Source organism: Aspergillus luchuensis, chromosome 2 (assembly GCF_016861625.1).
Source record: "Aspergillus luchuensis IFO 4308 DNA, chromosome 2, nearly complete sequence".
NCBI lineage: Eukaryota > Fungi > Ascomycota > Eurotiomycetes > Eurotiales > Aspergillaceae > Aspergillus > Aspergillus luchuensis.
This window is the reverse complement of record NC_054850.1, coordinates 4039236-4067190: the sequence shown is the minus strand read 5'-3', so window position 1 is coordinate 4067190 and position 27955 is coordinate 4039236. Positions and strand designations below refer to the sequence as shown.

The window sequence follows — 27955 nt, the reverse complement described above, 5'->3', positions numbered from 1 at the left end:
ATACGTAACCACACCCGACCTTTGCCGAGTACTTCCTCTTCTTACGGAATATTCTTTCTTCACTGCACCTCCTCGCCAGTCAAATACCTCAGACTGGCCTTCATAAGACCCAGCACCAAAGTAACCTCCTCCTTCGTTCTCGGCGCATAGATCAACACATACTCAGATGGCAATTGAATCAATTTCCCGCCCATCAAAGCCCTGGGAATCTCCACACCACTGAACCCATGTCTCTGACCCCAACCAGCATCGAAAACTTTCTTACCTTCAGATAGTCAGCACCAGTAACCAGAAACCAGAGAGACTCATTCATCTCATGATCCCACCATCCAAACATCCAAACACAAACACGCCGAACACTGCCAAACCCAGAAAAAAAAAAGGGGGGGGGGAAAGGAAGAACTCACAATCAGCAGGGGCCAAAACCATATGCAACGAATAATCCTTCAAGCGATGGACATGCACACACTCGCCATTCAATTTCCTCGTCGTCTCATTCCTATTAATCAACTCCTCCGTCGCGAGGAATATCGCACCTGCATGCAGCTCCAATCGCGAATCGGCGATCTTCACTAACTGCGGGTTTTGCTCTGCGAGGGCGTAGAATTGCGAGTCGAGGTACTATTACTCACACACATAAAATCCATACTATCAGCTTTCCCAAGTTCTCACATATCAACCACCACCACCACCACCTCATCTAAGAGACTTAGGATAACTAATAAAAAAAGTGAGTGTGCATACCATCTTCACCTCCTCCCCCGCAAACTCCTCCACCTGGCGCTGCGGCACATAATGCGGTCCGACAGCGGGTCTCTTCTCCCTCTTCAAAGCATTTAGCAGATCTACCGTGTCTTCGGAGAGGTATGACTGCGTCTCGCCATTCGCGATCTTCTTCTCGTAGATGGTTGTGCTGGTCATGTTGCGTCCGAATGGGTAGAGGAGGAATGTCACCCCGAACCAGCCTAGGAGGTTGTATGGGGCGCCGCCGGGGCCGTAGGATAGGTAGGTTTTGTAGTTTTTGTAGAGGAGGGGGAGGAGGAGGGTTGTGAGGGTGGTTAGTGTTATTGTTGTGCGGGATGGGGTGGTGATTCTGGTGGATTGGAGCCAGGATTGGGGGAGGGGAGGGGGATGGTGGATTTGAGGGTTGTGAGGAGGGAGGGCATTTTGATGGTTGTTGTGTATTCTTGATGTTGGTGGTGGTGGTGTTGGTGTTGGGGTGCAGGCTTGTTGGGGGTTTTGTATAGGTGGGATGGAATGGTGATTAGATGTCACGATGATGATTATGATGGTACAGTGAGGGGGAGGGAGAAGGAGGGGGAGGGATACAAGGGGTTCATATATTCATTCATTCCTCCGTTTAGTGAGATCATGTCACCGGCAGGTGATCTGATGCATCAATATTTGCCGTGCTTATTATTATTATCATTATTATTCTCCGATGTAGTAGTCGCTATTGGGTTCGCAGGCTCATATTCTACATGTCTTACATGGTGAGAGCTGCGAGCTTACTATCTATCTTCCTATGGTTTTGAATTGATGCCAAGCTAATACTCTTTTGGTAAGCGTTGCGATACTTCAGCTTAGTTGACTGCAATTACGGTCGGGGATTCCATCCGAGGGATTCCGATTCCGGGTTGCCTTACTGACTCATAGCCATAGAACTGGACTATGGACCATTCGGGGCTGAAATCTAGATGTATTTCTGTTCGTTCAAGATCTGGTCATTCATTGCATTGCATTATTCAGTAGTGGGTATTCGCAAATCATCATCGGGCGTCAAGCATGTCCCGTCCGTCCGTCCGTCTTTCTTCCTGATACTCCAGCCTTGCCGTGGCTAACACATAGGTAATAAAACATAGAACTATAGAGGGGGTGAAGGTGTGAGGTGAGGTTGTGTGCAGAAACTCCCATTCTGTCTCTGGATTGCAGTTTCCAAGCGCGGCCTATATGGCTTATGGGTTGGCCTGTAAAAGTCCCTCATCAAGGGACGGCCTGGCACGGCTGTGTTTAGGTGCTGGATGTCGCCGCGTCCTGTGGAGGATTGTCGGCTTGAATGTTATTCCAAACTGCGAAAGTGGTGAGGTTACCCTCGGAACCTTTCAGTGGAGATAGTAAGGTTCTCGCTTCAGTCGTCTTTACTGATCGCGCTCAAGGCATGCGCCAGCTTAAGAAGAACGACACTTTCAGTCGCGGCGTAGTAGTTCAAGCTGCAATATCGTTAGCGTCGTCATCAACAGCGTGAAGGGATCCCCACCTGTCCATCAGAATCCGCAGATGGCGGTTGAAATGCTCCTCGCATCGACGCAGCGTCTCCTCTAGCTTGTCGATACGCGACGGGTCATATCCTCGCCCATCTGAGCCAGCGGCTTTGTTTCCCGCCAAGTCAGGGTCCGCTGAAGCAAGCGCGCGCGCAAGAGAGGATGTGGCCCAGGAAGAGAACATGGTGCAGCAGGTCATGAGTCGATGGTGGATCTGGTCGGTTATTAGTAGGAATGGGATCATAGTAGGCTTGTTGACAAACCTTGAGCAGCTTAGCCTGCGTCAGCATGCATTCCTTGAGGCATGTATCCAGAAAGTCCACATGGTCCTGCATCAGCTCGTCCACAGTGCGATTGACTTGTTTAGTGCCGTTGACGGTCACCTCGGAGCCGTCGGCATCAGTGCCATTTACCCGGTCCATGAGGTTCTGCCAGTTGGGCTCTACGACCTCCGCCGTGCAAAAGTAGAGGAGCTGCTGGACAAATACCAACATCTTAGACCGCAGGTTCCACGCTCGCCTTTTCCACATCTCAAGTCGTCGGTCAGAGGACTTGTGCCTCCAGGCAATGACCTTGCTCTGGTCTAGCCACGATGTGACAAGCATGGTTTCAATGTGACGGAGTGACAGGATGTGTCGGAAAATCAGCTGGTACCGGAGAACCGTTTTGCGACTGATTACAAGGGATAGCGGGAAAGGAACAGAGTAATCCAGCTCCAACGCATCGAAGCCCAATATATCCTTGTCATCCTCTCCACTCTGGCTTGTAGGTGCCTGGTATTTCTCGATTGCCGCCTCCGGGTTATCCTGATCGATACCCGAAACGCTTACAACCTGCATCAGCCATTTCGTGAGCCCGACCTTGTTCATTCGGACCTTGACATCTTCCTTGAATGGATCCTGAGCCGCAATACTCCCGGGTTGTCGTAACACCAGATCGAGAAGCGACTGGAGCTTGCTTTCGTTGACATTCTTGGCGGGCTTGCGTAGTTCAGATGCGCCGAGCTCGAGAAAGTAGGAGAAGAAGTCGGACCGATCTAGGAAGAAATAGTGCTTGAGGGAACGGAAGCGGGTCGTAAGGGAGTTCTTCGTGAGGAGAAGGTTCAACAGCGATGCGTTGGCATATGTGTAGGCTGCGTTGACGTTCTCTAGGAAGCGAGGGTCGTCGAGTGTTTTTGGAACATCTTTCACTGCTTTGCTAACATCGACGCCACCGCATTCTCGTACGACATTCAGGTACTTTCCGGCCAGAAGTACTTTGTCCTTGACGCTTTCCAGTTGTGGTGGAACCTCGTTTTCGCGAATTGTATATCGCTTCTCCCAGTATTCGTCTGTGTAATCTTCCTCGAGCTTCTCCCGCTTGATCCACTTTTGCTCCTTGACAAGAAACTCGCCATGTGGGTCCTTTATACCTCCATGGTGTAACCATTCATTAAGCATTGTCATGTACGGCCGACTAGCATCCCGAAGCAGCCTTTCTAAAAGAGCTTTCGTGGTCGGGTCACCCGAGAATGTCGTCAGCTGCTCAGTAAGGAGCCGCAAAACATTGCCGCCTTTGCAGATCCTCTTGCTAGACATGGCTCCAGGCACAAGCTCTCCACCTTCCTTGAGCTGCTCCAGGATATTGTCCACATCGTCGAAGTCGTCGATTGATTCGTCGAGGTCCTGGTCTAGAAGCCCGTTTCGTCGGAGGAGCTCCTGACCCAGAGTATACAGCTGAGCCAAACATTGGCTCGTCGGCATTAGGTGTAAATGAAGAACATGTAACGTGAAGCTCGGGTTCTTCAGTAATTCGTGCTCTAGCTGGGCAACGAGGACCAGGTACTCCTTGAGCAATTTCCGGATCGTCGCACATAGCGCATGGCTGACTGCCCCGTATTCTGCGCGGCTCTGTACCTCCACAAATGATTCTAGCGCACTGTAATGAGTCGCTATCTTCAGGGTCGATTGTGTAAGTTCCTTTAGGGTCGGGTCCATTCCCGAGGGTAGCTGGAAAGCAGGTCCGGTCAACCTGTCCTTCTCCTGGGACGGGTCATATGACCTGTAATGAATGTATTGACCCTCAAATCCCATAAAAACGTATAGCAGATCCTCCAGTATCGCCCTTTCCTGCGCATCGGCTGAGAGCTCGCGAAGCGGTGTTGGTTGAAGCGACTGAGGCAGAGCGGAAGCCAAAGGAGGAAACGATACTCGACTAGCTAACGGTGCTGTGGAATGGGGCATTAACGAAGCCTGGGGATTCCATGGGGCTGGAGCAATATATAGTTAGCGCGCAAACATCTCTCTACCTGCCAGTAGTTCAAGGAAGTGAGACTGACTCTCCACCGGTTGCTTATCCTTCTTTCGGGAATTGGGACTGGCCCCCTCAGCTTGACTCGGTCCTCGTTTCGATCGGGATCTCTCCATGAATTCACCTCTATTGCCTGCACTGGACGACTCCTTGACCGGGTTTCTCGTTCGGACCTGGGACTTGTCTCGCGTATGCATCGCCATTCGCTCGGTACGCTTGTCGCCGACGATAGGTTGTTGGTCGCGGGACGATCTGGTTTTCTGGCTGGAGGTGCTCCCGCGATGGTCTATATTCTCCGATTGCAAGGGGGAAGCAGCGCTGCGCAGACCGGGCTTCTCAGCGTCGGCGACGCGGTTGGACGCAACGCGGGGTCTCGGGGCGCTCATGTAGCTGGCGCGACGCTCATTGACGGACATGGTCCCGCAAGGTCGAGGAAGATACGAGGAACAATCATGCAGTCTGTGCCACTAACACCATTGAATGAAGTAAACAGAGTGTAATTCCAAATCCTGGGGAGAAATTAGCAACCATTGGACCCGGACTACACGTCCCGAAGCCGTAGTTTTGGGTTCCATCCGGGCAAAGCAAACAGTCGGCCGTGGATGCCTGACTGCGGCCTGGGGCAGCGACCGCCCTCTCCGCCAGGCACTCGCCGGACTTGCGTAGACAACCGCAACAGCTTCGCCCGAGCTTCCCCAAGAGCTGCTGCCAACTCTACCCTCCTCCCTCTATCTCCTACATCCCAATCTCGTCTTTCTCCCCCATTCTTCCTTACCTTACCTCCATCACACTAATTGTCATTACATCTCCCACATAATCCAACATGTTCATTGCCCGCTCAGAATACGGTAAGCTCCGTCAGACCTCCCCCTCTGATGCGGTCATCTAACTAACAGCTTTCCTTGACAGACCGTGGAATCAAGTACGACTCTGATGCCCCTTTCCTGTATAGCAATGCGAATACATACAGTGTCTAACTATGCGATAACAGCACCTTCTCTCCGGAGGGGCGTTTGTTCCAGGTCGAATACTCTCTCGAAGCTATCAAGCTGGGTTCAACAGCGATCGGTGTACGTGCATCCGTTCCTGCCCGACGACATCTGAAGCCGCTTGAAGCCATCAACTACACTCATAACCTTCAATAATTCTAACATAGCTCTAGGTCGCCACCTCTGAAGGTGTCATCCTAGGTGTCGAGAAGCGTGTCACCTCCAGCCTCCTCGAGGCCTCCTCCGTCGAGAAGATCGTTGAGATCGACCAACACATTGGCTGTGCCATGTCCGGTCTGCAGGCAGATGCCCGGTCCCTGGTCGAGCACGCCCGTGTCGAATGCCAGAACCATGCCTTCCACTACGCCGAGCCGTTGAGAGTCGAGAGCTGCACCCAGGCCATCTGTGACCTGGCCCTGCGATTCGGAGAGACGGGAGACGACGAGGAGAGCGTCATGAGTCGGCCTTTTGGTGTTGCTTTGCTGCTTGCTGGTATTGATGAGGATGGTCCGCAACTGTATGTTGGGTGTTTTCCTGCTTACTCACCGGCGGGGCAGTGAGACGGTTACTTGGAAAGTGTGTACTGATTGATTCTGCTTATTTTAGATACCACGCGGAGCCGTCCGGAACGTTCTACCGATACGATGCGAAGGCTATCGGGTCCGGAAGCGAGGGTGCGCAGGCGGAGCTGCAGAATGAATACCATCGTTCCTTGACGCTGGGTGAGGCAGAGACTCTGGTTCTCAAGACGCTGAAGCAGGTCATGGAGGAGAAGCTGGACGCGAAGAACGTTCAGCTCGCTAGTGTGACTAAGGAGAAGGGCTTCCGTATTTACGATGATGAGGAGATGGGTCGGGCTGTTGCGCAGCTGGGCAGCAACCAATAAGGGAAGAGGGCCTCTGAGCATGAAGATATAATGGGCCAACGAGTATATCAGCAATAGTTCGTCCTGTCCGGACTGGTAATTGTCTTGGTATCCATAGAAAAGAACAACGACCTCGTCTAATGACTTTGAATGCTTAAATGCCCCGGCCTTCTTTTAATTGCAACCTAACTTTTTTCTATTGACCAAACAAGCAGCCGATGATATCATAGTATATACAGATGGCTAGTAATTGTAACACCCAAGTTCCGATCACAGCTATCTACTACCGGATCTTGTAGACACAAGGCTTGAGAACAGCGGCCTCTTCCTCGGCAGTCATCCCTTTGTCAGCGAGAGCCGACCTGTCAATGAACCTCTTCTTTCCAGGACCAGCAGCTGCGCCTGTCGTCGAGGCATATTTACCCTTGGTAGGAGCACCACCCGCCTTGACAAACTCCATCTTCACAAACATCTTGTTGGACTTGTCAACTGACTCGGGCTTCAGAACGAAGCCTCGCGTGCGGAACACCTCCACGAAAGCAGAGATATCCGTCTCGTCGTCATTGTCAGCCGGACGAGCGTCTTCAGCATAGATATCTGCGTCATCCACGTCTGATCCTTCATCATCACCAGCCTTCTTCTTAAGCTTCTTCTTCTCTGACTTGCTGAGCGGCTTCTTCGCTCCTATTTGTGCCTTCTTGCGGTGCACCTTACCAAAGCGACTCTTGACTTCACTGACCCAGCACTCGCCCTTGCCGTCACTGCGCAGGACCCGCCATGCTTCCTCCACGAAAGAGACCCAATTGGTGCCCATCAGACTGAGACAGAAGACAGTCACATCGACAGAGCCGTCGGCCAATGGGAGGTTGGAGATGTCTGCCTTGGTGATCGGAGAGCCCTCGGGGGCGTGGAGATCGTAGCTGAGAAGCTTGAGGTTCAGCTTCTGGGCGGAGGGCAACAGAGCGCGGGCGAGCTGGGCATCACCGCAGCCAAGGTCAGCAATGGTGCACAGTCCATTGGGCCGACGAGGGAGCGCGAGAGCGGAATTCCGCTTGTTGTCGAACTTTCCTTTCTTGGGAGGGCCACGAACTGCCCCTCTACCGCGGAAGGCCTTGATGTAGCCATCGACAGGATTGGAAGGCCAGGACTCCTTGACCTGGCGAGAGAAGCCGGCGTGGTACTCGTCGAACAGTTCTGGGTTCGCGCTAAAAAGCTCAAAGGCTTTGGCAGAGGGTGTCGTGTATAGCGTCTCGTTCAGATGGCGGAAACGGGATGAGATCAGCTTCTGTCGCATAGCTTGTTGGAGGGGAGTAAGAATGGCCTCTGTTTTCGGTGGAGCGACAGGTAAGGACTCGGCAGCTGGAGTCTCAGTTGAAGCTTCTTGCTGCTGATCCTTGTTCTTGTTCTTGTTCTTCCTCTGCTTCTTGTTGGCGGGCTTTCCTTCCTCCCCGGTAGTTTCGGGCTTTTCTTTGGGTTGCTCTTTCGTCGCCTCGCTCTGCTTTCCCTGACCATCTCCACCCTTCTTAGGCTTCTTATCAGCCTTCACGGCATTGTTGTTCGCATTCTGCTTCTGGCCTTTGGGAGTCGGTTTCTGGCCCTCGATATGCCGACGGTACATCTCATCCACATTGCCCTTGGTGACATGATCTTCGCGCTTGCGCTTCTTGTCCCTGTTGTTGATGGGGGTACTATTAGCCCCAGTTGAGCTCTTGGACGAAGATTGCTTCTGGGACGCTTCGGCCTGCTGCTGCTTGAGAGCAGAGGTCTCGAGGGACCAGCCTGGGACGGCGAACATGACTGTGTTCTCAACGAAGTCCTTCGCTGCAAAACTCTTCCCAATGAATCGGCTCTCCCTGAGGAAAATCTGGTGGCTCTAGACCGGAAATATCGGCGTGGACGGTGAGGAGAAATCCCAAAAATTTCTGGCAATAAAAGGCGGAGAATGGCAGCGGGCGGCTTTCTGCCGTATCGATCAGGGCGGTCAGAGCAGTAGTTACAGTACACCATGCCCTTTTTGGAATGTAATGCGATCTGGGGGTCGTGATAGTCAGGTGGATTTCAGCCTCCCAGTTCTGGCTATAAATCTACTCGAGGTAAGGGCTTTGTTGCTGTACATGATCTTCGTGGTGGCTACCTTACATCGTGATCGATGCTCCAGATATGATGGAAATGTCATGGCGACTCATAGATCATTCGATCATAAGGAGCAAGCATGGATCCGTTTGAAGGCGGAGACACCACCAAGGAGCTCCTTAAGGTCATATACAACAGATATTATCAGCTTAATGACCTGCCCCTCGATATCAACTGTTCAAAACGCATTGTGAAGATGTGCTGACTTCCATCCAGCGGGGCAGCCTTACTGCCTGAGGTGCTCAATTCATGGATTCCAGCCAATCACACGACGCATCGGCTGGGCGGCAGAACTTCCTGGTCGGATCTCCCCACGCATTATTCGCTGTTGCTCTTCTTTACACCCACAAGCTATGAGTCTCCACATCGTAATCCTTGACACGGCACCTAGTCTAGGCGCCTTACAGACTATCGGTTGCTGTCTTGTGACTATGGAAACGAACTTGCGCTCAATTCCCTGCCGCCATGCAAGCAACCGACCATACCCGGAAATCACTACAAGACCCATCTGCCAGTGGGCCAAAGGCCGCGCCGGGTCCTGACACTTCGGCGGAAGTTCAGGGAGACTCCACGACGGCGGTTTCGGGCAGTGGATCTACTCAGAAAGTGCCTAAGAAACGCACCAAGTCTGGATGTCTAAGTGAGTCTCTTCGGTGAGCGTGTCTTATCGAATCAAGCTTACCAGCCCTACTAGCTTGCCGGCAACGTCGCATAAAATGTGGCGAAGAGAAGCCCATCTGTAACAATTGTATCAAGTCAAAGCGCGATTGCAAAGGCTATGGCCCTCGTCTAGTCTTCAAGGATCCATTGGGCATTACTGGTACCTCCTCGCAACCGGCAGCCATCAGTTCACAGACCTTCAATGTGCCATCTCCCAGCGAGGATATCAATAATGCTGTGTCCCAGCAAAGGCAAGCCAGGTCTGGCCAACCGGTCCTCGCTCCAAGGCCCGTTGCAACCGCAACTTTGGAACAGTCTCCCCAGCCAGTCACAGCCGCGGCGCCTCATGAGTTTCAGCTGCCGAGCGCAGCTCCGTTCCAGCTGCAGTCACATACTCTGTCGCAGCGGGAATATCCAGTACTCCGTGAGCCGGCAGACACCTTGGCTTTCCTGGACCAACAACGGTCAGCTGGCTTAGAGCCGCGGTACCCGACTGATACGGGCATAATATATCCGCAAGCATCTTCTCGGGCACCCGGCGAAAGATTTGCACCCACAAACTCATATCAGGTACTATCGAATGTTGAAGAAGAACGTGAGGACGATTATTACGATCTTGATACAGACGAAGAGAGCCATGAGCAGACCTTAGCACAAGATTACAATCAGCTCAGCCTTATCATGGCATCCGCTAATCGCGACCAGCAGCAGCTTCGAACTTTCACCACATACTTGAACGAGCCTAACATACTTACCTCTTATTCCCCAACTTATGGCTCCTCACCACTGAACAATCCGAAAACGGCACGCATTTTCTTGCATTTCATCCATTCGACCGGGCCCACTCTATCTGTTTTCGAGCGGCATCCAATTGATCCTTCCACCATGTTGGGGTCCCCGGTCCCAATGGCACAACAGGGACTCTGGACCTATACGCTTCCCCTTAAAGCCTTGGAAAATCAGCCATTACTGCAGGCCATCCTAGCTTTGAGCAGCCTACATATTTCTTACCTGCAACAGGCCCCGCCAACAGTTTCCCTGAAGCACTACCATTATGCTCTTAGAAGAGTCGGTGTCGCAGTTGGCCTACCCATGCGGCGCAAGCAGATCAGTACTCTTGCTGCTACACTTTTGCTAGGATACTACGAAGTAATGGGGGCCGATCACTCCAAGTGGAATAGTCATGTCGCAGGGTCGGCTCAGCTGGTGCGCGAGATTGACTTTGCTGGCATGACCCGTAGCCTGCGTGCTCAGCGGCGCAGGGTTTGGCTTGAGCGACATCACAGGGGATCCTCCGTCATATCCATAGTGGAACCCTCATATTCAGTCAGCTATGGTTCAGAAGATGACCCTTTTGCAGAAAAGGAATATGACATCGACGAAGATTTGATAGGCAGCCTTATTGGCCGGGCTGTCAGTTACGACGAGTTCGGACAGGTCGATGATGGTCAAGCCAGCTCTCGCCCCGAGAGACATTTTACTAGGAAAGACATTGAAAACTTTCGTATTCAGTGCGACCTCTACTGGTGGTATTTACAGCAGGATGTCATGCAGAGCATTATTAGTGGCGGTCCGTTATTGTCAGTAACATCCCCAATCTTTCATTGATGTACCATCAGACTGACAGTAGCAGCATTCCGTACTCTCAATGGGGACAGTGTCCCCCGCGCGCCGGAATGGGTCGACTGGATGCTATATACGGCTCAGCGGATCATCTGTGGCTTTTATTAGGACGACTGGCAGATTTTGGTGTTCGGGACAGAAAGCGGAAGCTGAGAGCAACAGAGGCTACGGGATCACAGTGGCGACCTGATTCCAGACTCGCTAGGTTCATGGCTCGTTTCACAGGAAGGGCGCCGGAACAGCAAGCAAGACCGTCGGCAGGTGGCCCTGTGCAGCCTCCTTCCGGTGCGCCAGCGGCTGGTCCGCCGTTCCATGGTATGGCTCCTCCCCGCGGACCAAGACATCCTCCACCAGCTTTTGTCGAATTTCCTCACCATGGCCATTACGATGATGAAAGCGCCGGGAACAGTTCATACGAAGAGGCTGAGGTTGAGTGGGAGAGTATGTTGATGGCACTCGACACATTTGAAAGCGCTCTCGGTCCGTATTTCATGCCTCTGCCTCCCGACAGTGTGACCCCGATATCGTCTCCTTTCGGGCCTGCTCTACAGTACCGGACACATACTATAGCTGTTCTGTGGGGCTATTACCTCACCGGACGAATTCTCTTACATCGGTTACATCCATCAATGCCTCCTGCCATGATGGTATCTGCAAAGGTAGCGGCGCCGACTACGGCAGGATACTCACAGGCTATTGGAAGGATCGCGGCTGGGATTTACAATTCGCAAGTATCTCATTTAGACGCCGGGAGTCTGAGCCCGACACTCGGATCTTGTCTTATCAAGATGACCGTGCCGATCTTCTTCGCAGCAATCCAATACACCGACCCCGCACAACGAGATTGGGTCATAACAAGGCTGCGCAGCCTCTCCAAAAAGAGTGGTTGGAAGACGTCCGAATCTATAGCCAACAGTTGTGAGAATGCGTGGAGAGTCGCTGCGAAACAAGGCCGTGGACCTCCGTATGAGCGGAAAGACACGACCGAGTACGAACGGGCATCAACGTGGACACCACCCGTTCAAGAGACACCCTTGGGTAACCCCGGCGAAAGACGTTTTGTTACCATCGCCAGACGCCCATCAGAAGCCGGCTGGGCGATGGGACTTCTAAGCCTGGAAGATGACGTACTGAATCTCTCAATCGAGGATCGGGTATGATTACTTCGTAGTAGTTGCTGGCTGGCAAGGTTTCATTCAAGAATAGGCCAATAGATTGCAGGCCTGAATTACAAGTCAGTAGAAACGTTGTCAGTCAACGTCAAGCCACACGATCTATCAATTTTCTATTGACAAGGGCCCCTGAAGCAACCATGGCAACACCATATTTATTCCCTTGTCATCAAGGTGTCACAGACGACAGCATGACATCTGGATTGTGCTGTCTCCACCCCGTTCGAGACCTGCAACGGAGCTGCCGCTGTCAAAGTCACAGTCACTGATGGTTCGTCGCACGAAGCCCTCCAACGCAGCCTGAGTACAAAGTTTATGTGATGTATCCACCTTGAAAAAAAAAATTAAAAGAAGAAGAAAAAGGAATGTCGCCACCATCCTGCATGGGCTCGACCGGGCTCTGAATTTCATACAGGACCGGTCGAACGCATTGCGCCACTGATCCGCACCGCCCCTGCAGAGAAGGATGATCTCGTCCCCTTCCCCCCATTGTATCTGCAGGCTGACAGGCCCTTTTCCATGGTGCTCTGGTTCGGTAAAGTCCGTTTTGGAACCACCTGGCGAGATCTGATTCCTCGCATGGCCCTGCACGTGCATATGCATGCAACTAGTCAACTGTCGGGTCAGATGTGATCTCTCTATTTTTTTACCTTCCGTCTCTCCTCTTGTTCGAGACCGAGTCTAGAAAAGCAAAAAGAAGTTGTTGCACCAGAAATATACTTGTTAGTAAGGCTGAAATTGGATATTGATTGTATGTTGTTTTGTTTCAGATCTCTGGTTGATGTTGCTTTTTGTTTTGGTTACTGTGGTGGTGGTGGGTGTCATAGGTTGATATGCAGGGTATTTAGTGTGACGGTCTTATGCATGATAATAATAAAACTACGTACTACTGTGCACAACCATCATGATATAATCCCTGTTTAGTCTTGTTGCCAGATATGATCTGTCCTTGTCTTAGAACTATTGCATACTTATTAATGAACTTCATGCGAGGATCAGGCGCTAAATATAATGTTCTTTTCTTTCAGGCATACTTCACATGTAGAAAATGTGATGCAGATCTTGAAACTGGCCTAAAAAATCATATTATTACTAAGTAGTGGTAGCAGTAGCAGTACTGGCGGTGCTGGTGGTGCTCGAAGGTCCCTTGTTGACGAAACCAGAGATACTTATGAGAAGCAGGCGTGGTGGCTACAGAATACAGTTATATCATAGTCATAATCCTTATCACTGATCGTATTATGTTACGGCTTGAATGGTTTCCATATTTCGAACTGTACTACTACTCTACTTAGTATCAGAATTGACAGTGGGTCAATCTGAATATATATATCTGACTTAAATCAATGAGTTGCCATGTGATCCAGGTTCGTGAGTTAAGACGGACGATGCTCAATAGTATGATGCGTTATTATACATAGTAACACTTACTCCTGACTACTACTGCTAAAATAGTATGTAATGTCTTCCAATACTACTAAATCAAGAGCAAATATTGGTACTAGTAGTTAGAGATGATGCATCTCTCTTGTCGTAACGAGCATACTACTGAGCATGAAAAGAGGGATGGAGAGAGATGAGCCCCGGTCTTGTTGTCTCTGTCTCGAGGTAGTGATAGTATTAGGCTGGACAGTCGTTATTGGCTGGTGCTACTATGAAGGTCCAATTTATTCTTATGATGGAGACAGCATATCCGGGCTATCAAGTATATATATGTCGTACTAGTACTATTCTTACTCGCTCAGTAAGCTCCTGCTGAATGTAGTAGCGACCAGGCCTGGATATAGGAAAGAAATCGGAAAGGAAGTATTGAAAGTTCTTGACTGTTCGAGGACGCGTGGGGATTAGTACTGGATAATGTAAACCGTAGCATGCGAGCCTAGAGGGGAAGGCAGAACTGTTTTTGTTCTAGCAGGAATTTGAGTGAGTGCAAGATAACACGTCAGTCCAATTGCCAAATTATAGTGTGAGTGGTAGTGATAGCCAAGTTTGGCTTGATCTGGCACTGACGAGGAAAGAGGGCAAGCCGGTCTTCAACTCGTCATCGGCGCGAGAAATGTCGTAAAAGGTATTGTCTGATCGCTATAGACTGTTGATGGCCATGACAGACTGAGACAAGAATGCTTGAATAGCTTGACAACGATGCTTGACAGCTAATGCAATTGACCGCTTCAAGCAACACGCAGCAGCCGGGTGTGTCCGAGAGCAGCCAGGCTCGGCTTGAGACATGAGTTTCTTTTCCCAGTTTACGACCAAGTTTAGGTTCATTATCAGTATCACACGTTGGGCTCAGAGACCCTGGAGGAGCCTGATTGACCCAAGTTATCCCGTATTAGGAATCCCGAGAGCATCACATAGGTAACTCGGCCGAATTTGTGGGCAAGAGCATACGTACCTTTCTGAGTCATGGCACAGATTAAGCCACCAGGAAGGGTAATAGTGGCTACTCCACTTCACGCTTTCACTCTGACAACGCGGTATCAGGGAATGATGGGGTTGTACTCCGAAGTCTTCCGGGGGTGGTCTCGAATTACTCTGGCTGTGATGATAGGGGACAGCTGGAACAGCTGCCCACGCTCACCGCTCTTGTGTAGATTGTTTGCGAAAATGCAACACTTGGATGTGAACTCGTATGGGCACATACTGTTGAAATCAGCTTTCATTCAATTGAGACATCCCTCCATTTGTCAGCCCCACGGACGGTGGATATGATGCACAAGGCATCACTAGGATAATACCATGCAAGAACGGCATGCACTCACCCGGTAAATCTTAGGAAGTTTGGTTTCGAGCGGAAAATAGCTATACGAACGGATATCAACCATGGGAGGGACATTTCTTCCGACCAATGACAATTATGAATGTTGGACTACAGGGGAAGACACAAAGGACAGCCGGTCGAGTCCTTACAATGCAGACCATAAGCTCCTAGGTGAAAGGCAATTATGACCTGGAGACTATGCATTGTCCAAGGTTTTGTTGATAGTATCAACGGAAATAGTAGTATGTCGAGCGTGTCCATCATTGGGCCGATCAAATCAAAAATCAAAGGCACTGCAGACTGTGGGGTCAGGGCATATCCCTGAGCTCAGTCTAGACCTGAAGCGATCTTTCCAGGATAGAGAAGCACAGAGAGAAATGAGAGAGCAGTGAGTGGTGAGTACCCGACGATAACAGCCATTGAGGAGGCGTGCAGGTGACTTGCCTGGATGGAGGCTTGGCGCAGGCGACAGTTGGCAGCACCAGACTAGATTTGTTTTTTTCTGGAGATGGCTTCGGCCTCGTTCTCGTTGGCTCCGCATTAGTGCAGATTAGGCGGGCCTAAGCCCTTGCTAGGCTTGCCATTATCGCGCGCCCCCCATGGCTTTATTTTTGACGTCGAGTCTGCAGCCAGCAAGAACATCAATCACTAATGGCTGCTCTCCGTTTCGGGAATCGAATGCATCCATTTATCCTCCTTGTGTTGAAGGAACCAATGATCCCTATTATCCTTGGAGATCTCCGAGAACATTAGTCTCGAACATGGTCTTCTTCCCCTCACGTTGCCCCGCTGTGTTCCGTTTGGGTGTCCATTCATACCAGATCATCTCAGGTACTCATCAGCTTCTCACGAGTCACTTACCTTGGGTCGAGATCGTTCGAAACCCGCAGTGGATCAGTAAAAACGGACAAAATGGCTTCGCCAGCAGTAAGAAAGCCATGTACAAGTGGAGAGTTAACTTAATTGAGTTTCCAATAGTGTTGTTGGCGGGCGATCAGGACAATGTACAGTTGGTCAGTTGCAATCCGCTCCGGATATCTGAGTGAGCATCAGGCCACTTAGAGACTTGTTATTTGACTTCTCTATCGTGATGAAGGCTATTATCGCTAAATGCAGTAGTCCACACTGGACGGAAGCTCCAGTGAACCAATCGACTATCGCGCCCCATCGCCAGTGAGACCCAATATGGGTCTCAACTGGTGGGAGTGGTATCTGAAAGCCAGAGGGACGTAAGTGGTGTCGGGGCAAGCTGGAATTCTCCGAAGTGTTCGGTCCATCACACTAGTATGACATCGCAAGGCTACCAACTATACGTGGAGGCAAATGTCATTGGGTCGAATAACCGCTCCCCTGAAGCGGTTCTAGCCTACCAGCAGCATGCGCTTAGGGTGAAACTCCCCCTGTTGAAACTATCTGGGCACGAGATCGAGCCGGGGGGTCGTGCAGGGTGGCTAGTGGCCCAGCAGCTAAAGAGGCAGACGCTCCATCCGGGTAGGATTTGCTCCCTCCCGCAGCGGCGTGATGCATGACGCACCCACTGCTAGAGGACAGCTGGACCGGCAGACCTGCACTGCCTACGCCCCGGAGAGGAGTGGTGCAGACCAGAATCGGGGCTGAGGAAGAGGGCGAGAAAGCGAGAGAGCCAGCCGGAGGAAGCAACGAAAGAAGGCGAGAGACCGTGGCGAATGGCTAAGAATAATCGGGACCAGACGCATACACGTGGGCCCGCCTGATCTGCGTAAGTTACAAGGGACTTTGGCTGTGTTTGGGTGGTTTGGCGGTTTTTTTGCGGTATCTCCGCTAACGTCACATTTGCCGGGGTTTTGTTTCGCATTTTTTATAGATGATGTTTTTTAAAATTTATTGTAGATACTAGATACGGTATTTATCAGTAGAGAGAAAGATTCGTCTGCATCGCGAGCCAGACATTTTTATACAAAAGCCAGTCCCTCCCCCACCCCGGAGAGATACTGGAACACACACACTACACTACACTACACCACACAAGAAGATCTACATCGCTTGGAGTTGACTATTTCACTCTCACACACGGTTCAGCAACAGCCCCGACGTCATCGCTTTTATCGCAAATCCATCTCTCATCAACGGTTCTGCTTTCTTTGCGCTGCCCCGCCATATTTTTAATCAACGGCCCGCCCCAGTCAGCCGCTGCCGTCACCCACGGTTCGCTTGCAGTCAGTTCCTCTCCCTCTAGTATTCCCTATCAGGTCATCCACTCCTTCAATCCAAAACATATCACACATGTCTCGATACGGCGACTACCGTCGCTCTACTGGGGCTCTCGACGAGGACCATTATTCGCGGGACCGTGAGCGTCACCGTCACCGTCACCGTTCACGTGGACCCCCGGTACTCGAGCGCCCCCGCCGTGTCGAAGAGGATGATCGCTTCGAATATCGCCTTCAGGAACAGGAGCGATATGGCCCCCCTGCCCGTCGCTCTGAAATATTCTACGAGGATGACCATATAGCCTACTCCCCAGGCCCGCTGGTCACCTACCGCCATGCCGAGAGTCCTCCCCCGCGCCCGCGCCTTCTGCGCCGACAGTCTTCTTTGGACACTTTCGACCGCCCAACACGCAAGGTCGATGAATATTACTATAGCGACTACCCGCCTAGAGCTCCTCCTAGTCCCCCGCCGATGCGAAGACGGGGCTCCTTCCACCGTGTTCGTTCGCCCGACTACTACGAGGAAATCCGTATCGCGGAACCAGACTACTATGGCGATGAAGAGTACCGGGAGTTCCGTGAGCGTGATCGGATTGTGGAGCGCCCACGTCGCTCAGTGAGTCGGTATCGTGGGAGAATGGTAGAGGAAGTTGACGTGGAGAAACCGTATCCTCGGAAAGGCAGAACTCGCATGCCTCGCAAGTTGGTTCACACCAGCGCGATCCGCGAGTTTGGCTATCCGTATGAGGAAGAGGTGTGTATATTTCATGGATACAAAGTCGAGCTGGAACAAAACATGGCCTGGGCCTTGTCCAACGCTAACCGTGGCTGCAGGGGAAAATGATCATCATCCAGGTTGCTCTTTCCAAGGAGCAGATTGACGAGGTCATCAGTCGAAGTCGTGAGATCAAGCGCATGACCGAGAGTAGGTTTCCCACGTGCTGGTCATCAAGAGAGCGAAGGTGCTGACGGTCTCTAAGCACATTATAAGCATACCTCTTCACCCTCTCCTATTCGCGACAGACATCGCGACCGCATAGTGGAAAAAATCGCTATGGAGAGTTACACTCCCCGGACGAGCCATGAGACTTTGCTCATCGAGCCATCTCCGTCCCGGCACCGGTCGCGGTCGCGCCATCACCATCATCACCACCACCATGGCGAGCTGGAGGAAACGAAAATAACCAGGACAGTCTCTCGGACACGAAACGTGTCCGTCCAGGGTCGCCCTCGCCGTCGGTCATCGCCCGTGCGTAGAATTGAGCGGTATGACGATGGAGCGCAATCCACAAAGCTTCAGTCCGGCCCACTTGCAATCGTTGTACGTCCGCGAGACAGTGATGACGATCTGCGGGAATACACGCAAATCGAGCGACGTGGCGGTGGGGAGGTGATCCGAGACACGGAGATTATTGGCGACGGCGAAGAAGAGGAGATCCTCGAGGTGAAGAAGGATCGCAGAGGTAGGATGAGCCTTGTCCGACGCAAGCGGTGAAGTGTGGATTCTAAGAGATGATCATAGGCCCGAGCTCACGGCTCATGAGAGCGATGATGGCGACTTTGACTTAATCCGGGTAACTGAACGCGGACTCGGCGAGCATTTTTTTACGACTTTCAGCTATTCCTTAACGATTTCGGTGTCTCCTTATGTTCATCTGTACTATATCATTTTGATTGCGATGACGACTTGTATTATGATTCGATTGGCGCGGTTGACGCCATGCTATTACGACGACGATAACGACAATGGGATTCTTGTTTGTTCATGGGCTTGTGCGCGTTATTAAGGTCTTGTTCCTGGGTTTGTTTGTGGATTGTGGGTTTAGACCAGGTTTCATACTTATCAGGCCTTTTCTGGGCCTAGTCAGTGCAAGAAATATGACCAGTGGTGTCCGCACATTAGAGTTTGTCCAAGAGTAAGATATGTAGCAGTAAAGTAGAACTGTCCACATGATAACAGCCTGAGATAGCGATGCTGCCTGGGTGCCTGGCACATGCTCGGCATGAAACCGTGGCGGTACCAGCGATACGAAGGCGGTGTCGCACCAATGAACGGAAAGTGGCCTCGACTCCGCGATCTGCACATCAACACCATCTTCTCTCTGACCCTCCTATTGCAGACTTCCTGCATTTGTATTCAGTTTAGATATATCGTGCTTATCCCAGAAACCTAAGGATTTTAGTGTCCAACGACATCATGGATAAGTTCCAGGCGTTCGGAAAGAACCTCAGGTGAGATAACTGTTCCCCTCCGCAATAATTTCTCCGATTAGGAGACTGTCCGCATTTCCAGCGGCACTCCGATGCTGTCATACAGCCAAGACTGCAAACCAAGCATTTATACTAACATGCTATGTCTTATCGAACAGCGCGAGCTTCTCGCCCTTTGCTGCGCGCACTCAGCAGATGATCAAGGAGCAGCTTGGTCAGGCCGATGACCGCACTCAACTCCCCGATGAATACATCGAGCTGGAGAAGCGGGTGGATGCCCTGAAGATTGTCCACCAGAAGCTTCTTCAAGTGACGTACGTTATATCTTCTCCCCTAACGCTTCATCTCCCGGTCAGCTAACATGTTGACCTCATCACATGCAGTTCCCAGTACTCCAACGAGGCCTATGACTACCCGCCCAACATCCGCGAATCCTTCAACGACATGGGCCGCACCATCAGCGAGAAGGTCCAGCTCCTTTCCCAGGCCTCCTCTCCCGCTGAGGCTCAGGCTGCCCTGACTGCGCCTCCCTCGGCCAAGCCGCAGCCCAAGACCTTTAACCACGCTATTGCCCGCGCCTCTCTGGCAGGTTCCCAGACTCTGGCGCAGAGCTCGCACGGTGAGGACCCTCTGGCTACTGCGCTGGAGAAGTACGCTTTGGCGTCGGAGAAGGTGGGCGAGGCCCGTCTGGCCCAGGACGCTCAGATCCAGTCCCGCTTCTTGGCTGGCTGGAACACCACTCTTAACACGAACTTGATGTTCGCCGCGAAGGCACGTAAGAACGTTGAGAACGCTCGTCTTATGCTCGACTCGATCAAGGCGAGCAAGAAGGCCGCTGTCAGGGGTGACTGGGACAGCCTGAGCGAGGAGGCTCGTGCGGAGATTGAGCAGGCGGAGGATGAGTTCGTTGGACAGACCGAGGAGGCTGTGAGCGTGATGAAGAATGTATGTTGTTTCATCTCTGTGAAAGAAGTTTGGAAGACTGACAGACTGTTTCAGGTTCTCGATACCCCCGAACCTCTGCGGAACCTGGCCGACCTGATCGCGGCACAGCTAGAGTACCACAAGCGGTCTTACGAGATACTCAGCGAGCTGGCTCCTGTTGTCGATGGCTTGCAGGTTGAGCAAGAGGTATGATCGATCAAAATTCACTGGTGGTCTTTTCATCGTGACTAATTGGCATCTTCCTGCAGGCCAGCTACCGTAAGAGCCGTGAGGGCGCGTAAATCGGTTGTTGCTGCAATTTGTCGCCATTGTCTCGTGTTGTTTTGTTGCCGCTTGTTATTGGAAACTAGCCTCGTTGATTCACCCTGTTTGTCTTGCGAAATTGTTCTATATCCCTCGATGTGTGAATACGTGGGTTATTGACTGCCTGAAGCGTAAACTATGCTGTGTATATCGTAGACTGCTACAGTCGATGCATATCATACTGACATTCGCCTACTATACCATTAGCCCAGATATCTCATCATAGAGATATCCTCGAAATAACCCTGCGCAACGGCATACATCAGATAGACTTAATCTCGTATCTTACCTAACCACAGGATAAAACTCACTTGCCCAAAAATGTACCCAGGCAAAATAACAATCTCGACATCCCTTCTGCGGAGCATAACCAGAACCTCCCCACAAGATAAATCCTGCCTCAGGCATCAATCCCGAGCAGCGGCGCAGCTCCGCCGATAACCTCCCTCTCGATAACCACGTAACTCCGTCCCCCGTTCCGACCAGCTAGCTGCGCGACAATCCAGTCCTCCACCTGCCACTGCGACCCTACCTCCCTCCAACGAACTATCCAGACGAGCGAATCTCGGCTTCCACATTTGCGCCATTCCACCACCCAGCCAGCGAGTCAGCTATCCAGCTTGTCAGCTACCCACCGGTCCTCAACCTACACCCTCCCCCAGACACACCGAAGGGACATACAAACAAGAGCGAAAGAGAAGAACAAGAAACAGCAAGGCTGGACCTGCTGTACAAATTTCACTACCCGAGACATATACTCGATCGATTCAATAGATCAGAGCAAGAAAAGACAAAATGGCGAACGGGTATGTTTCTGCTTGGGTGTACACCCTACCTGTCTATAGAACTGGATGATTATCTATCGATGCGCCTTTCCCCAATCATGGATACGATATTGCTAAATGGAAATAAATACTAACTATGTGATATTCTGGAAATGATAGTTGGAGTTTAATCATCGGCCTCATCTTCGTGGTGGTTGCTTCTGTCCTGGCGTGGATCTTTAGTCCTAAGGGGGAGAATCAGACGTGCGTGCAATCTTATACATTTATTTCTCTGTCCTCCCTCAATACATTGAAGGAGGTAGGTGGATTAGGGGGGTTTACTAATTTGTTGGGGATATAGTGTCTTCCGTAGCACGCTTGTGCTTTCTTTCGTTTGTTGTTATTTGATGTGGGGTATGTTCGAACTCAACACTCCCTTTTTCCTTTTTCCTTTCCTTTTGTTTGGATTTAATGGGTTGGTTAATCGTGGCTAACGGCTTTGGTCTTGTAGCTATTACATTCTTGGCGCAGTGGCATCCGTTGATTGTGCCGAAGAGATCGGATATTCGGCCGGGGAGGGTACCGCAGTAGATCTTTTTCTGCTTTTATTGAGGACGGTGGCTGGATTGGCTGAGGGGGAGATGTTTAAGGGTGATATGATGGGAAAAGGATGTGTGGGATGCGGTTGAGTACTGGCTGCATACCAGGGGATGTGTGGATAAGGGGCCTAGGATGTGATTGAAGGTGAAATGGAGGGAGGTGATACCATGATATAAAATGTGGGATTACTGTATAGCTACGCTACTATATCTTTTGTCTTGTTGTTGCGTTTGGTTTGAATACCATTTTATCTATTTACTGTCTATGTATAGTATGGGTTTGTGGATTGTAGATGTTCATTACGAGTAACATGTGGTATGGTATATTACGATGCTAGGTCTGTCTATGTATGTATGCTCTTCTATGATAAAGGTTAACCAACCCCAACTGCCCCCAATATCACCCTCTGTACAGTCCACCGAGCAGCCAACCCCGCCACCGCTAGTGCCACCGCGCGCAGATATCCGCATCCAAGCAGGATATACAATGCTTCGATATTGCTCAGCAGCACGAGATGCGTGTCCGCCGCGCCCAGCGAGAGTAGCGGTCCAAGCAGGTCAATAAAGCTAGCCAAATAGCTGGTAGGTACAGACTCGGGCATGATCCTGATAAGACTTTCCAGTAACGAGGACGAGCCAGGCAAGGAAGAAGCCCCTGATGCAGTCGGGTGAGCTGCGGTGAGAGTCGCTGCAGGGCCGAGGCCGTTGCCATCTAATGTCTGCTGGATGATAGTTGTCTGGCTGCCGGCGCTGAGCAGGGTGTTGTTGGATCCGGAGACATTGGACGCATTTCCGCTGCCGTCGGGGCCCCATATAACCAGGAGGATGGGGAAGAGCTTCGCACAACTGCTGACAAGCAAGGCGGTGCTGATGGCGGTTGGACTGGCTGGTGAGGGGGGCGGAAGGGGTCTGATGCTCTGTGCTGGGGCGGTGGAGGCACGTCGGAGAGGTGGTGGGAGGGTGGTGAAAGATCCTTGGGGTGTTGTGGGAGGGAGATGGTGGATGTCACTGGCCGAAGCGCTGGCTATTGTCGATACATCGTTGGAGGAGCCTTGTGGGGTGAGCTTCGGTGGGCTTAGTGTCGATGCCGGAGTAGGCGAGACCTGTGTTTGGCTGTTGTTGGTCTGTGATGGGAATGATGGGAGTATGGGTGTGGAGGGGTTGGAGAAGAGAGGCGCTTCTGTCGCATTGCCATGCTGAGAAGAGCCAGTGTATCCGCGGGGTGTTGGAGCAAGGATCGATGCCAGAAGCCGGATGGTGAGGTGGTGGGCAAGAGTCGCTAGCGCATTCAGGCTCAGGAAGAAGAGGTATTGGACGATGATGGGCGCGCGCGAAAGAAAGGTGGTTGCGAGTGATGGGGATTTCTCAATCCGTGCCCATGTCAGGTAGACGTCGAATAGCAGTAGTAGAATCCCAAGACGGATTATGGAGCGCTAAGCAAACGGTATGTGTTAGTCGCAGTCTGCAATGTCGTAAGTGGATGTAGATAGCGAGCACTCACATCGAACTGGTTGTCGTCTCCCCCAAGCCGATTGAACAGTAGATGGCGATACACCTTGATGGTCGTCAGCGAGTTTATCACCCATGTAAGCAATTCACATACCTGCGGCTTGATAAGGACGAGATCAATGAAGATCACGACGAAATCGTGCTCGACGTATTTGTCCGCGAACCGCTGGCAGCGCGGACATTGCGTCAGACGCACTCCTTTACCCAGGGAACGGTCATCAGCGCGACTGTATGTGCTATACAAGTGAGAGACCGGATAGGAGCACTCGATGCAGATGGGCATCGTGTCATTGACTCCTCTTCATAGTGGAGGAGCCCATAGTCATGGGGAAGAATTACAGAACCCCGTGGGCGAGACTCCGATGTCCGCAGGAGATGCCGAAGGCGGTGAGTGAATACTGTATAGGATATTCCCCTTAAAAGGCTTCTCTTGCACCGGGCTTTAACCATACGATAGGCTTTATTATTGTTTAGGACTCATACTGGATACGTCGATTCATCAGTGCTAATTTGGCTCGACAGTACTGTTATTCTACAGCTTGCTTCCTACCACAGGAATGGGTAGGATGTTGTTCCGTTGGCTCTGCAACCGCTCCGTTGTCGTCTTGAACAGACGCGGCAGCCCCGTCTGCTCATATGAGACTCCCTCGACAATCAACTGTGCGATACCCCGGGCTGAAAGAAAGACCTGCGGCATTCCATGTCCGGTGAAGCCGGCAACTATGAGCTGCCCAGGCTTGTTGGGAACATGTCCGACGTGCGGTAACGAATCGGTGCTATAGCCCATGACTATCTCAAATTAGCACCTTTCGATACTATATCAAAGGTAGGAACAGCATGCGAGATGGGATACATACTTCCTGACCAGACCCGGTCTGTAAATGCCCCGGTGTTTTCCCACCCATGAAAGTGTCTCTGCATATAGTTGTCGAAATACCGCACTGCCGCCTCAACCGTTCGGCTGTCATCGGTATTGTTATACCAGCTATCTCGGTCCTGATAATAGAAGGTCGACTTTGCTCCGCCTACAATGATACTTCCATCCGGCCGAGGAATGAGGTAGTCGTAATGCCAGCCATTGAATCGCAACATATACGAGTGTTCGAGCGGCGATGGAGGTGGATTGGGTACCACAATGCGGCTGCAGAATCCTCGCACTGGGATGATCTTGTCCTTGTACTCCGGTGCAATGGACGAAGTGTATGCGTTGGTAGAAAAGACAACCCATTTGGCGCGAATTGAGCCACGCTTAGTGGTCACCGTCCATCGGCCTTCGTCATCCGGGACTTCAGACACTTCCGTGACAGGCGTGTGTGTCTGAAGGTTCACTCCCGCCGACACAGCTTGCCTCAAGAGATGCATAATGAACTTATACGGCCAAAGTCGGGCGGTACGCTGGTTGAAGCAAGCCAAGGCCCCCTTTACACCGGATACCTAGGCGATGTAAGCCGTGCTGTCCTAGGTATGTACGTATATAGAATGTGACATACGGCCTCTGCCATTTCAGGTGGAGTGTATCCGACATCCTTGATCGTTTCCACGCCCTGAGAGACAAGATAATCATACCCGGCCTTGACCTTTGCAAGCTGGTCTTTGTCAAACTGTATATCGCAGACTCGGTTAACCTCTAAGTCGCAATCGATCTTCTCCTTCTTAACCAGATCTTCAATAACGGAGACATGCTCCATCTCAAACGCAGCGACTTCAGCCGCCGCTTCTAATCCGTACTCCTTGGCCAGATTACCGATCCGGTTGAATACATCAGGCTTCAAGTGACCACCTACACGGCAGGGCCCGCCCTGCATTAGATTTGACAAGCAGTCTAAATATTGATACAGATGAGTACTTGCCATTGCGCCCTGTAGCCCCCGAGCATGCCTGTCGTGCTTCTAAGATCACAATGGAAGGCTGTTTTGCTGACACGAGTCGGCTGCGCTCGAGGCAGTGATAAGCAGTCGAAGCTCCAGCATAGCCGGCGCCAACGATAACGATTTCACTTGTTTCTGGAAGTGACTCTGTAGAGCGAAAGTTATCCAAGGGATCGGGTTCCGACCGCCAGAAAGATGTCAAGCTATGATCAACAGGGAATGGTTTAGCCATCTTGGATGCAAAAGAACGGTAACCAGTCCAATTCGCTGCAGCAGACAAAGCAGGAAAAGTATATTAAGTTACTACGATGTTGGTTTTATATACGGGGTAAGAGTATCTAGTATGGCTGTTGAGATAAGAATGTCTGCCAGCTCATCGATGCGTTGGTCGGCATTGGACAGAAGCGCCGACGGCCTGCAGCGGAGTGTCTGTGCCTCGTTTCCGATATCTGCTAGCGTCGACAGGGGGCTTGGATCCGATAGTCTGGCAAGCTTATCAGATTGCATCTGAGCTGAAGAATCATGGCAGGCCATGATGGCCAGGGTCTGTTGTGCACGAGGTGTCTCCAACCCCTCGTGTCGGAGGACATCCAACGTTGCATTCAATGCATGATGATGCCATGGTTGGAGAAAGCAGAAGGGTCAAAGACAGTAAGTGCACAGCCAGTTACTCCATTGACCAACTCTAGATGTTGTCCAGCATGGCAAAATAGATCTGTGCAGAATTACTATTATAGGAAAACATGGATATCTCACAAGGCTACAAGTGATAGGTTGAGGTACAAGAGAGGAACATTCAAAGACTCAGTCCAAATAGGTACGTATCGGTAACCTCCACGGTAACGTGGCCCCCATCAATGGGGCCAGCCAATTACAAGTCATCAAAGTTGCATTGCACGAGCGCATGGACGCGTAATGATACCGTACCGCCATGACCTGCAGGAGCCTTTATCAGTACCTGTCCGGTATTGCCCGCTCATCTCGCACTGCCAGCTGAAGGTCAATGTGCTGCTGCCCCGCTTCCCTGTTGTAATGTTGGAACTGAAGGTCCTCACGGGAAATGAACTTAGGGTATCAAGGCATGTAGATGGGCGAGAAAAGAAGAATCAGCCATCAGAGTTACTCCAAGCGACGAAGAGAGAATTGGCATCGGATTTTAGGTCTGGGGAAGAAGACAGTCCTTCATTCAATCAATCGAGACACTCTCCACCCCCAGCCAATCACTCCTGACGGAGATCTGTCGCATTCCCTCCGCGTGTGGCAAACCAAACCAAATCAAATCAAACCCACCCCCTCGCTCAATGCAATCTCAATCGCACACAAACTCTGCCTGCGCGACTGATTGATCTCCCTTGTGCGCGTTCCAGAAAGGCTCCCCCCGGTTTCTCCTTAACGCCTGCCCAGCTCGAGTCATTAACTCAGTTCCTGCCTGCTTGAAACTTCTTCCCATCTCCACCTCTCCTCTAGTACTTGAGCTTCAGGCTTATCGGCCGCATTAAACTAAATCGATCCCCACCCGGTTTTCTAGGCTTTCCCGAGCACGTCGTACCCCTCGATTCCCTTTTTCGTCCCGTCTTTTTACCTTCCGGTCAACCCTCGGCCTCGATTCTGTCCTTGTCACGTTGCCTTTCTTTTCACCCTTCGTTTTTTCTTTCTCCCTGGCCCGAGTGTTGCGCCATCACTTTTCACACTGCCCCACTACTCCTCAACTCGCGTGAATACCTACATCATGTCCGACCAGGCCAATTCTCACTACCAGGAACCCATTAACGGGCTCAAGCCGTTATCAAATGCGGAAGGCTTCGACTTGCCTGCTACCGCCAGCGACCTGTCCCGCCGCGCGGAGCGCGCAGAGTTCTCATACGCCGATGGCCAGCCTCTAGGGGAGGCTGAGATTGAAGAGGATGACGATGACGAAGAGGAAGAAGTCGAAGGGGAATATGTCGCCGTGGACCATGACGATATCAACGAGTACCCTTACTGGTTCCGCCGCCCGCCCGTCCACCAACGCACAAAGTTGGACGAATTGCACCCGTTTGTGCAGGTTCTTACCGAGTCGAACGTGGAAGATTGCGTCAAGGTCGAGGAGGCGTTCCCTGAACACGAGCGCTGCTCGCGCGAAAAGGTATGAATGAGGTGCTGGATGCTATGCGCCAGTCAACCAATTTTGGTGGAGCTTGGGCTAATTGGGTTCACAGTTTCGTTATCGCCTGAGCAGATGCCCGGAATTATGTCTCGGCTTGTTTACTCTTCCAATCCTCGGTGAGGGCGAGCCTAAGCCTCGCCCGACATTGGTGGGGCACGTCGTCGCCACGAGAACCTCGAACACTGTGGTGACAGATAAGTCTATGGAGCTACCAGCGAAGTGGCAGGAAGAGCGCATGACTGTGGTGGACGGAGAGACCGTCGGTCATGACGAGTACGGCAGCACGATTGCCATCCACTCTCTTGCTGTGCTGCCGGAACATCAGGGCAAGCAAGTTGGCAGCACATTGATGAAGGCATACATTCAGCGGATCAAGGATGCGCAAATCGCCGATCGCATTTCCATCATTGCGCATGGCCCCTTGGTGCCTTATTATCAGTCTTTTGGTTTTGAGAACCGCGGTCCTAGCAACTGCCAGTTTGGCGGTGGTGGCTGGGTGAACATGGTAAGTTCTTTTTCGGCACATATTTGGTTGCATAAAGACCGAAGCTGACAGTCCACAGATCTTCGAGTTCGCCAAGGAGTAAGCGCTCGTGGGCCTGTTCTTTAATGCTACTGCATCTCTGGGGCATGGTGTTGTGGTTTTCTTTTTTGGTCCCTCCCCCTTA

General features: G+C 51.4%; 11 protein-coding genes across 11 annotated transcripts; 6 read left to right on the top strand and 5 right to left on the bottom strand.

Annotated features, from left to right (window-relative positions):
- Positions 1 to 59: 59 nt before the first annotated feature.
- AKAW2_21332S (uncharacterized protein) lies at positions 60 to 921 on the bottom strand (the record flags this gene model as incomplete). The annotated part of the gene is made up of 3 exons (XM_041686144.1): positions 60 to 265; positions 408 to 621; positions 745 to 921. 3 exons carry the CDS (start codon positions 919 to 921, stop codon positions 60 to 62), a joined length of 597 nt encoding a protein of 198 aa, XP_041540158.1.
- A 1207-nt stretch (positions 922 to 2128) lies between these two features.
- Positions 2129 to 4966, bottom strand: AKAW2_21331S (gamma-tubulin-complex subunit SPC97; the record flags this gene model as incomplete). Its single annotated transcript, XM_041686143.1, has 4 exons — positions 2129 to 2210; positions 2258 to 2475; positions 2525 to 4509; positions 4579 to 4966. The coding sequence occupies 4 exons, from the start codon at positions 4964 to 4966 to the stop codon at positions 2129 to 2131; spliced, it is 2673 nt and encodes an 890-aa protein (XP_041540157.1).
- A 407-nt stretch (positions 4967 to 5373) lies between these two features.
- Positions 5374 to 6425, top strand: pup2 (proteasome core particle subunit alpha 5; the record flags this gene model as incomplete). Its single annotated transcript, XM_041686142.1, has 5 exons — positions 5374 to 5398; positions 5460 to 5472; positions 5542 to 5620; positions 5713 to 6056; positions 6146 to 6425. The coding sequence occupies 5 exons, from the start codon at positions 5374 to 5376 to the stop codon at positions 6423 to 6425; spliced, it is 741 nt and encodes a 246-aa protein (XP_041540156.1).
- Positions 6426 to 6687: 262 nt separating this feature from the next.
- On the bottom strand, positions 6688 to 8199 carry RRP8 (25S rRNA (adenine645-N1)-methyltransferase; the record flags this gene model as incomplete). The annotated part of the gene is made up of 1 exon (XM_041686141.1): positions 6688 to 8199. The coding sequence occupies one exon, from the start codon at positions 8197 to 8199 to the stop codon at positions 6688 to 6690; it is 1512 nt and encodes a 503-aa protein (XP_041540155.1).
- Positions 8200 to 9002: 803 nt separating this feature from the next.
- On the top strand, positions 9003 to 11980 carry AKAW2_21328A (putative C6 finger domain protein; the record flags this gene model as incomplete). Its single annotated transcript, XM_041686140.1, has 3 exons — positions 9003 to 9177; positions 9232 to 10777; positions 10831 to 11980. The coding sequence occupies 3 exons, from the start codon at positions 9003 to 9005 to the stop codon at positions 11978 to 11980; spliced, it is 2871 nt and encodes a 956-aa protein (XP_041540154.1).
- Positions 11981 to 15352: 3372 nt separating this feature from the next.
- On the top strand, positions 15353 to 15986 carry AKAW2_21327A (uncharacterized protein; the record flags this gene model as incomplete). Its single annotated transcript, XM_041686139.1, has 3 exons — positions 15353 to 15680; positions 15732 to 15766; positions 15873 to 15986. The coding sequence occupies 3 exons, from the start codon at positions 15353 to 15355 to the stop codon at positions 15984 to 15986; spliced, it is 477 nt and encodes a 158-aa protein (XP_041540153.1).
- A 1029-nt stretch (positions 15987 to 17015) lies between these two features.
- Positions 17016 to 18511, top strand: AKAW2_21326A (uncharacterized protein; the record flags this gene model as incomplete). Its single annotated transcript, XM_041686138.1, has 4 exons — positions 17016 to 17696; positions 17777 to 17867; positions 17923 to 18405; positions 18465 to 18511. 4 exons carry the CDS (start codon positions 17016 to 17018, stop codon positions 18509 to 18511), a joined length of 1302 nt encoding a protein of 433 aa, XP_041540152.1.
- A 628-nt stretch (positions 18512 to 19139) lies between these two features.
- On the top strand, positions 19140 to 20379 carry AKAW2_21325A (BAR domain-containing protein; the record flags this gene model as incomplete). Its single annotated transcript, XM_041686137.1, has 5 exons — positions 19140 to 19174; positions 19312 to 19467; positions 19537 to 20098; positions 20153 to 20284; positions 20347 to 20379. The coding sequence occupies 5 exons, from the start codon at positions 19140 to 19142 to the stop codon at positions 20377 to 20379; spliced, it is 918 nt and encodes a 305-aa protein (XP_041540151.1).
- A 1759-nt stretch (positions 20380 to 22138) lies between these two features.
- ARV1 (sterol homeostasis protein ARV1) lies at positions 22139 to 23556 on the bottom strand (the record flags this gene model as incomplete). The annotated part of the gene is made up of 3 exons (XM_041686136.1): positions 22139 to 23197; positions 23266 to 23319; positions 23368 to 23556. The coding sequence occupies 3 exons, from the start codon at positions 23554 to 23556 to the stop codon at positions 22139 to 22141; spliced, it is 1302 nt and encodes a 433-aa protein (XP_041540150.1).
- Positions 23557 to 23805: 249 nt separating this feature from the next.
- AKAW2_21323S (NAD(P)/FAD-dependent oxidoreductase) lies at positions 23806 to 25373 on the bottom strand (the record flags this gene model as incomplete). The annotated part of the gene is made up of 4 exons (XM_041686134.1): positions 23806 to 24062; positions 24131 to 24707; positions 24764 to 25053; positions 25124 to 25373. The coding sequence occupies 4 exons, from the start codon at positions 25371 to 25373 to the stop codon at positions 23806 to 23808; spliced, it is 1374 nt and encodes a 457-aa protein (XP_041540149.1).
- Positions 25374 to 26870: 1497 nt separating this feature from the next.
- On the top strand, positions 26871 to 27840 carry AKAW2_21322A (polyamine acetyltransferase; the record flags this gene model as incomplete). The annotated part of the gene is made up of 2 exons (XM_041686133.1): positions 26871 to 27266; positions 27340 to 27840. The coding sequence occupies 2 exons, from the start codon at positions 26871 to 26873 to the stop codon at positions 27838 to 27840; spliced, it is 897 nt and encodes a 298-aa protein (XP_041540148.1).
- Positions 27841 to 27955: the final 115 nt, after the last annotated feature.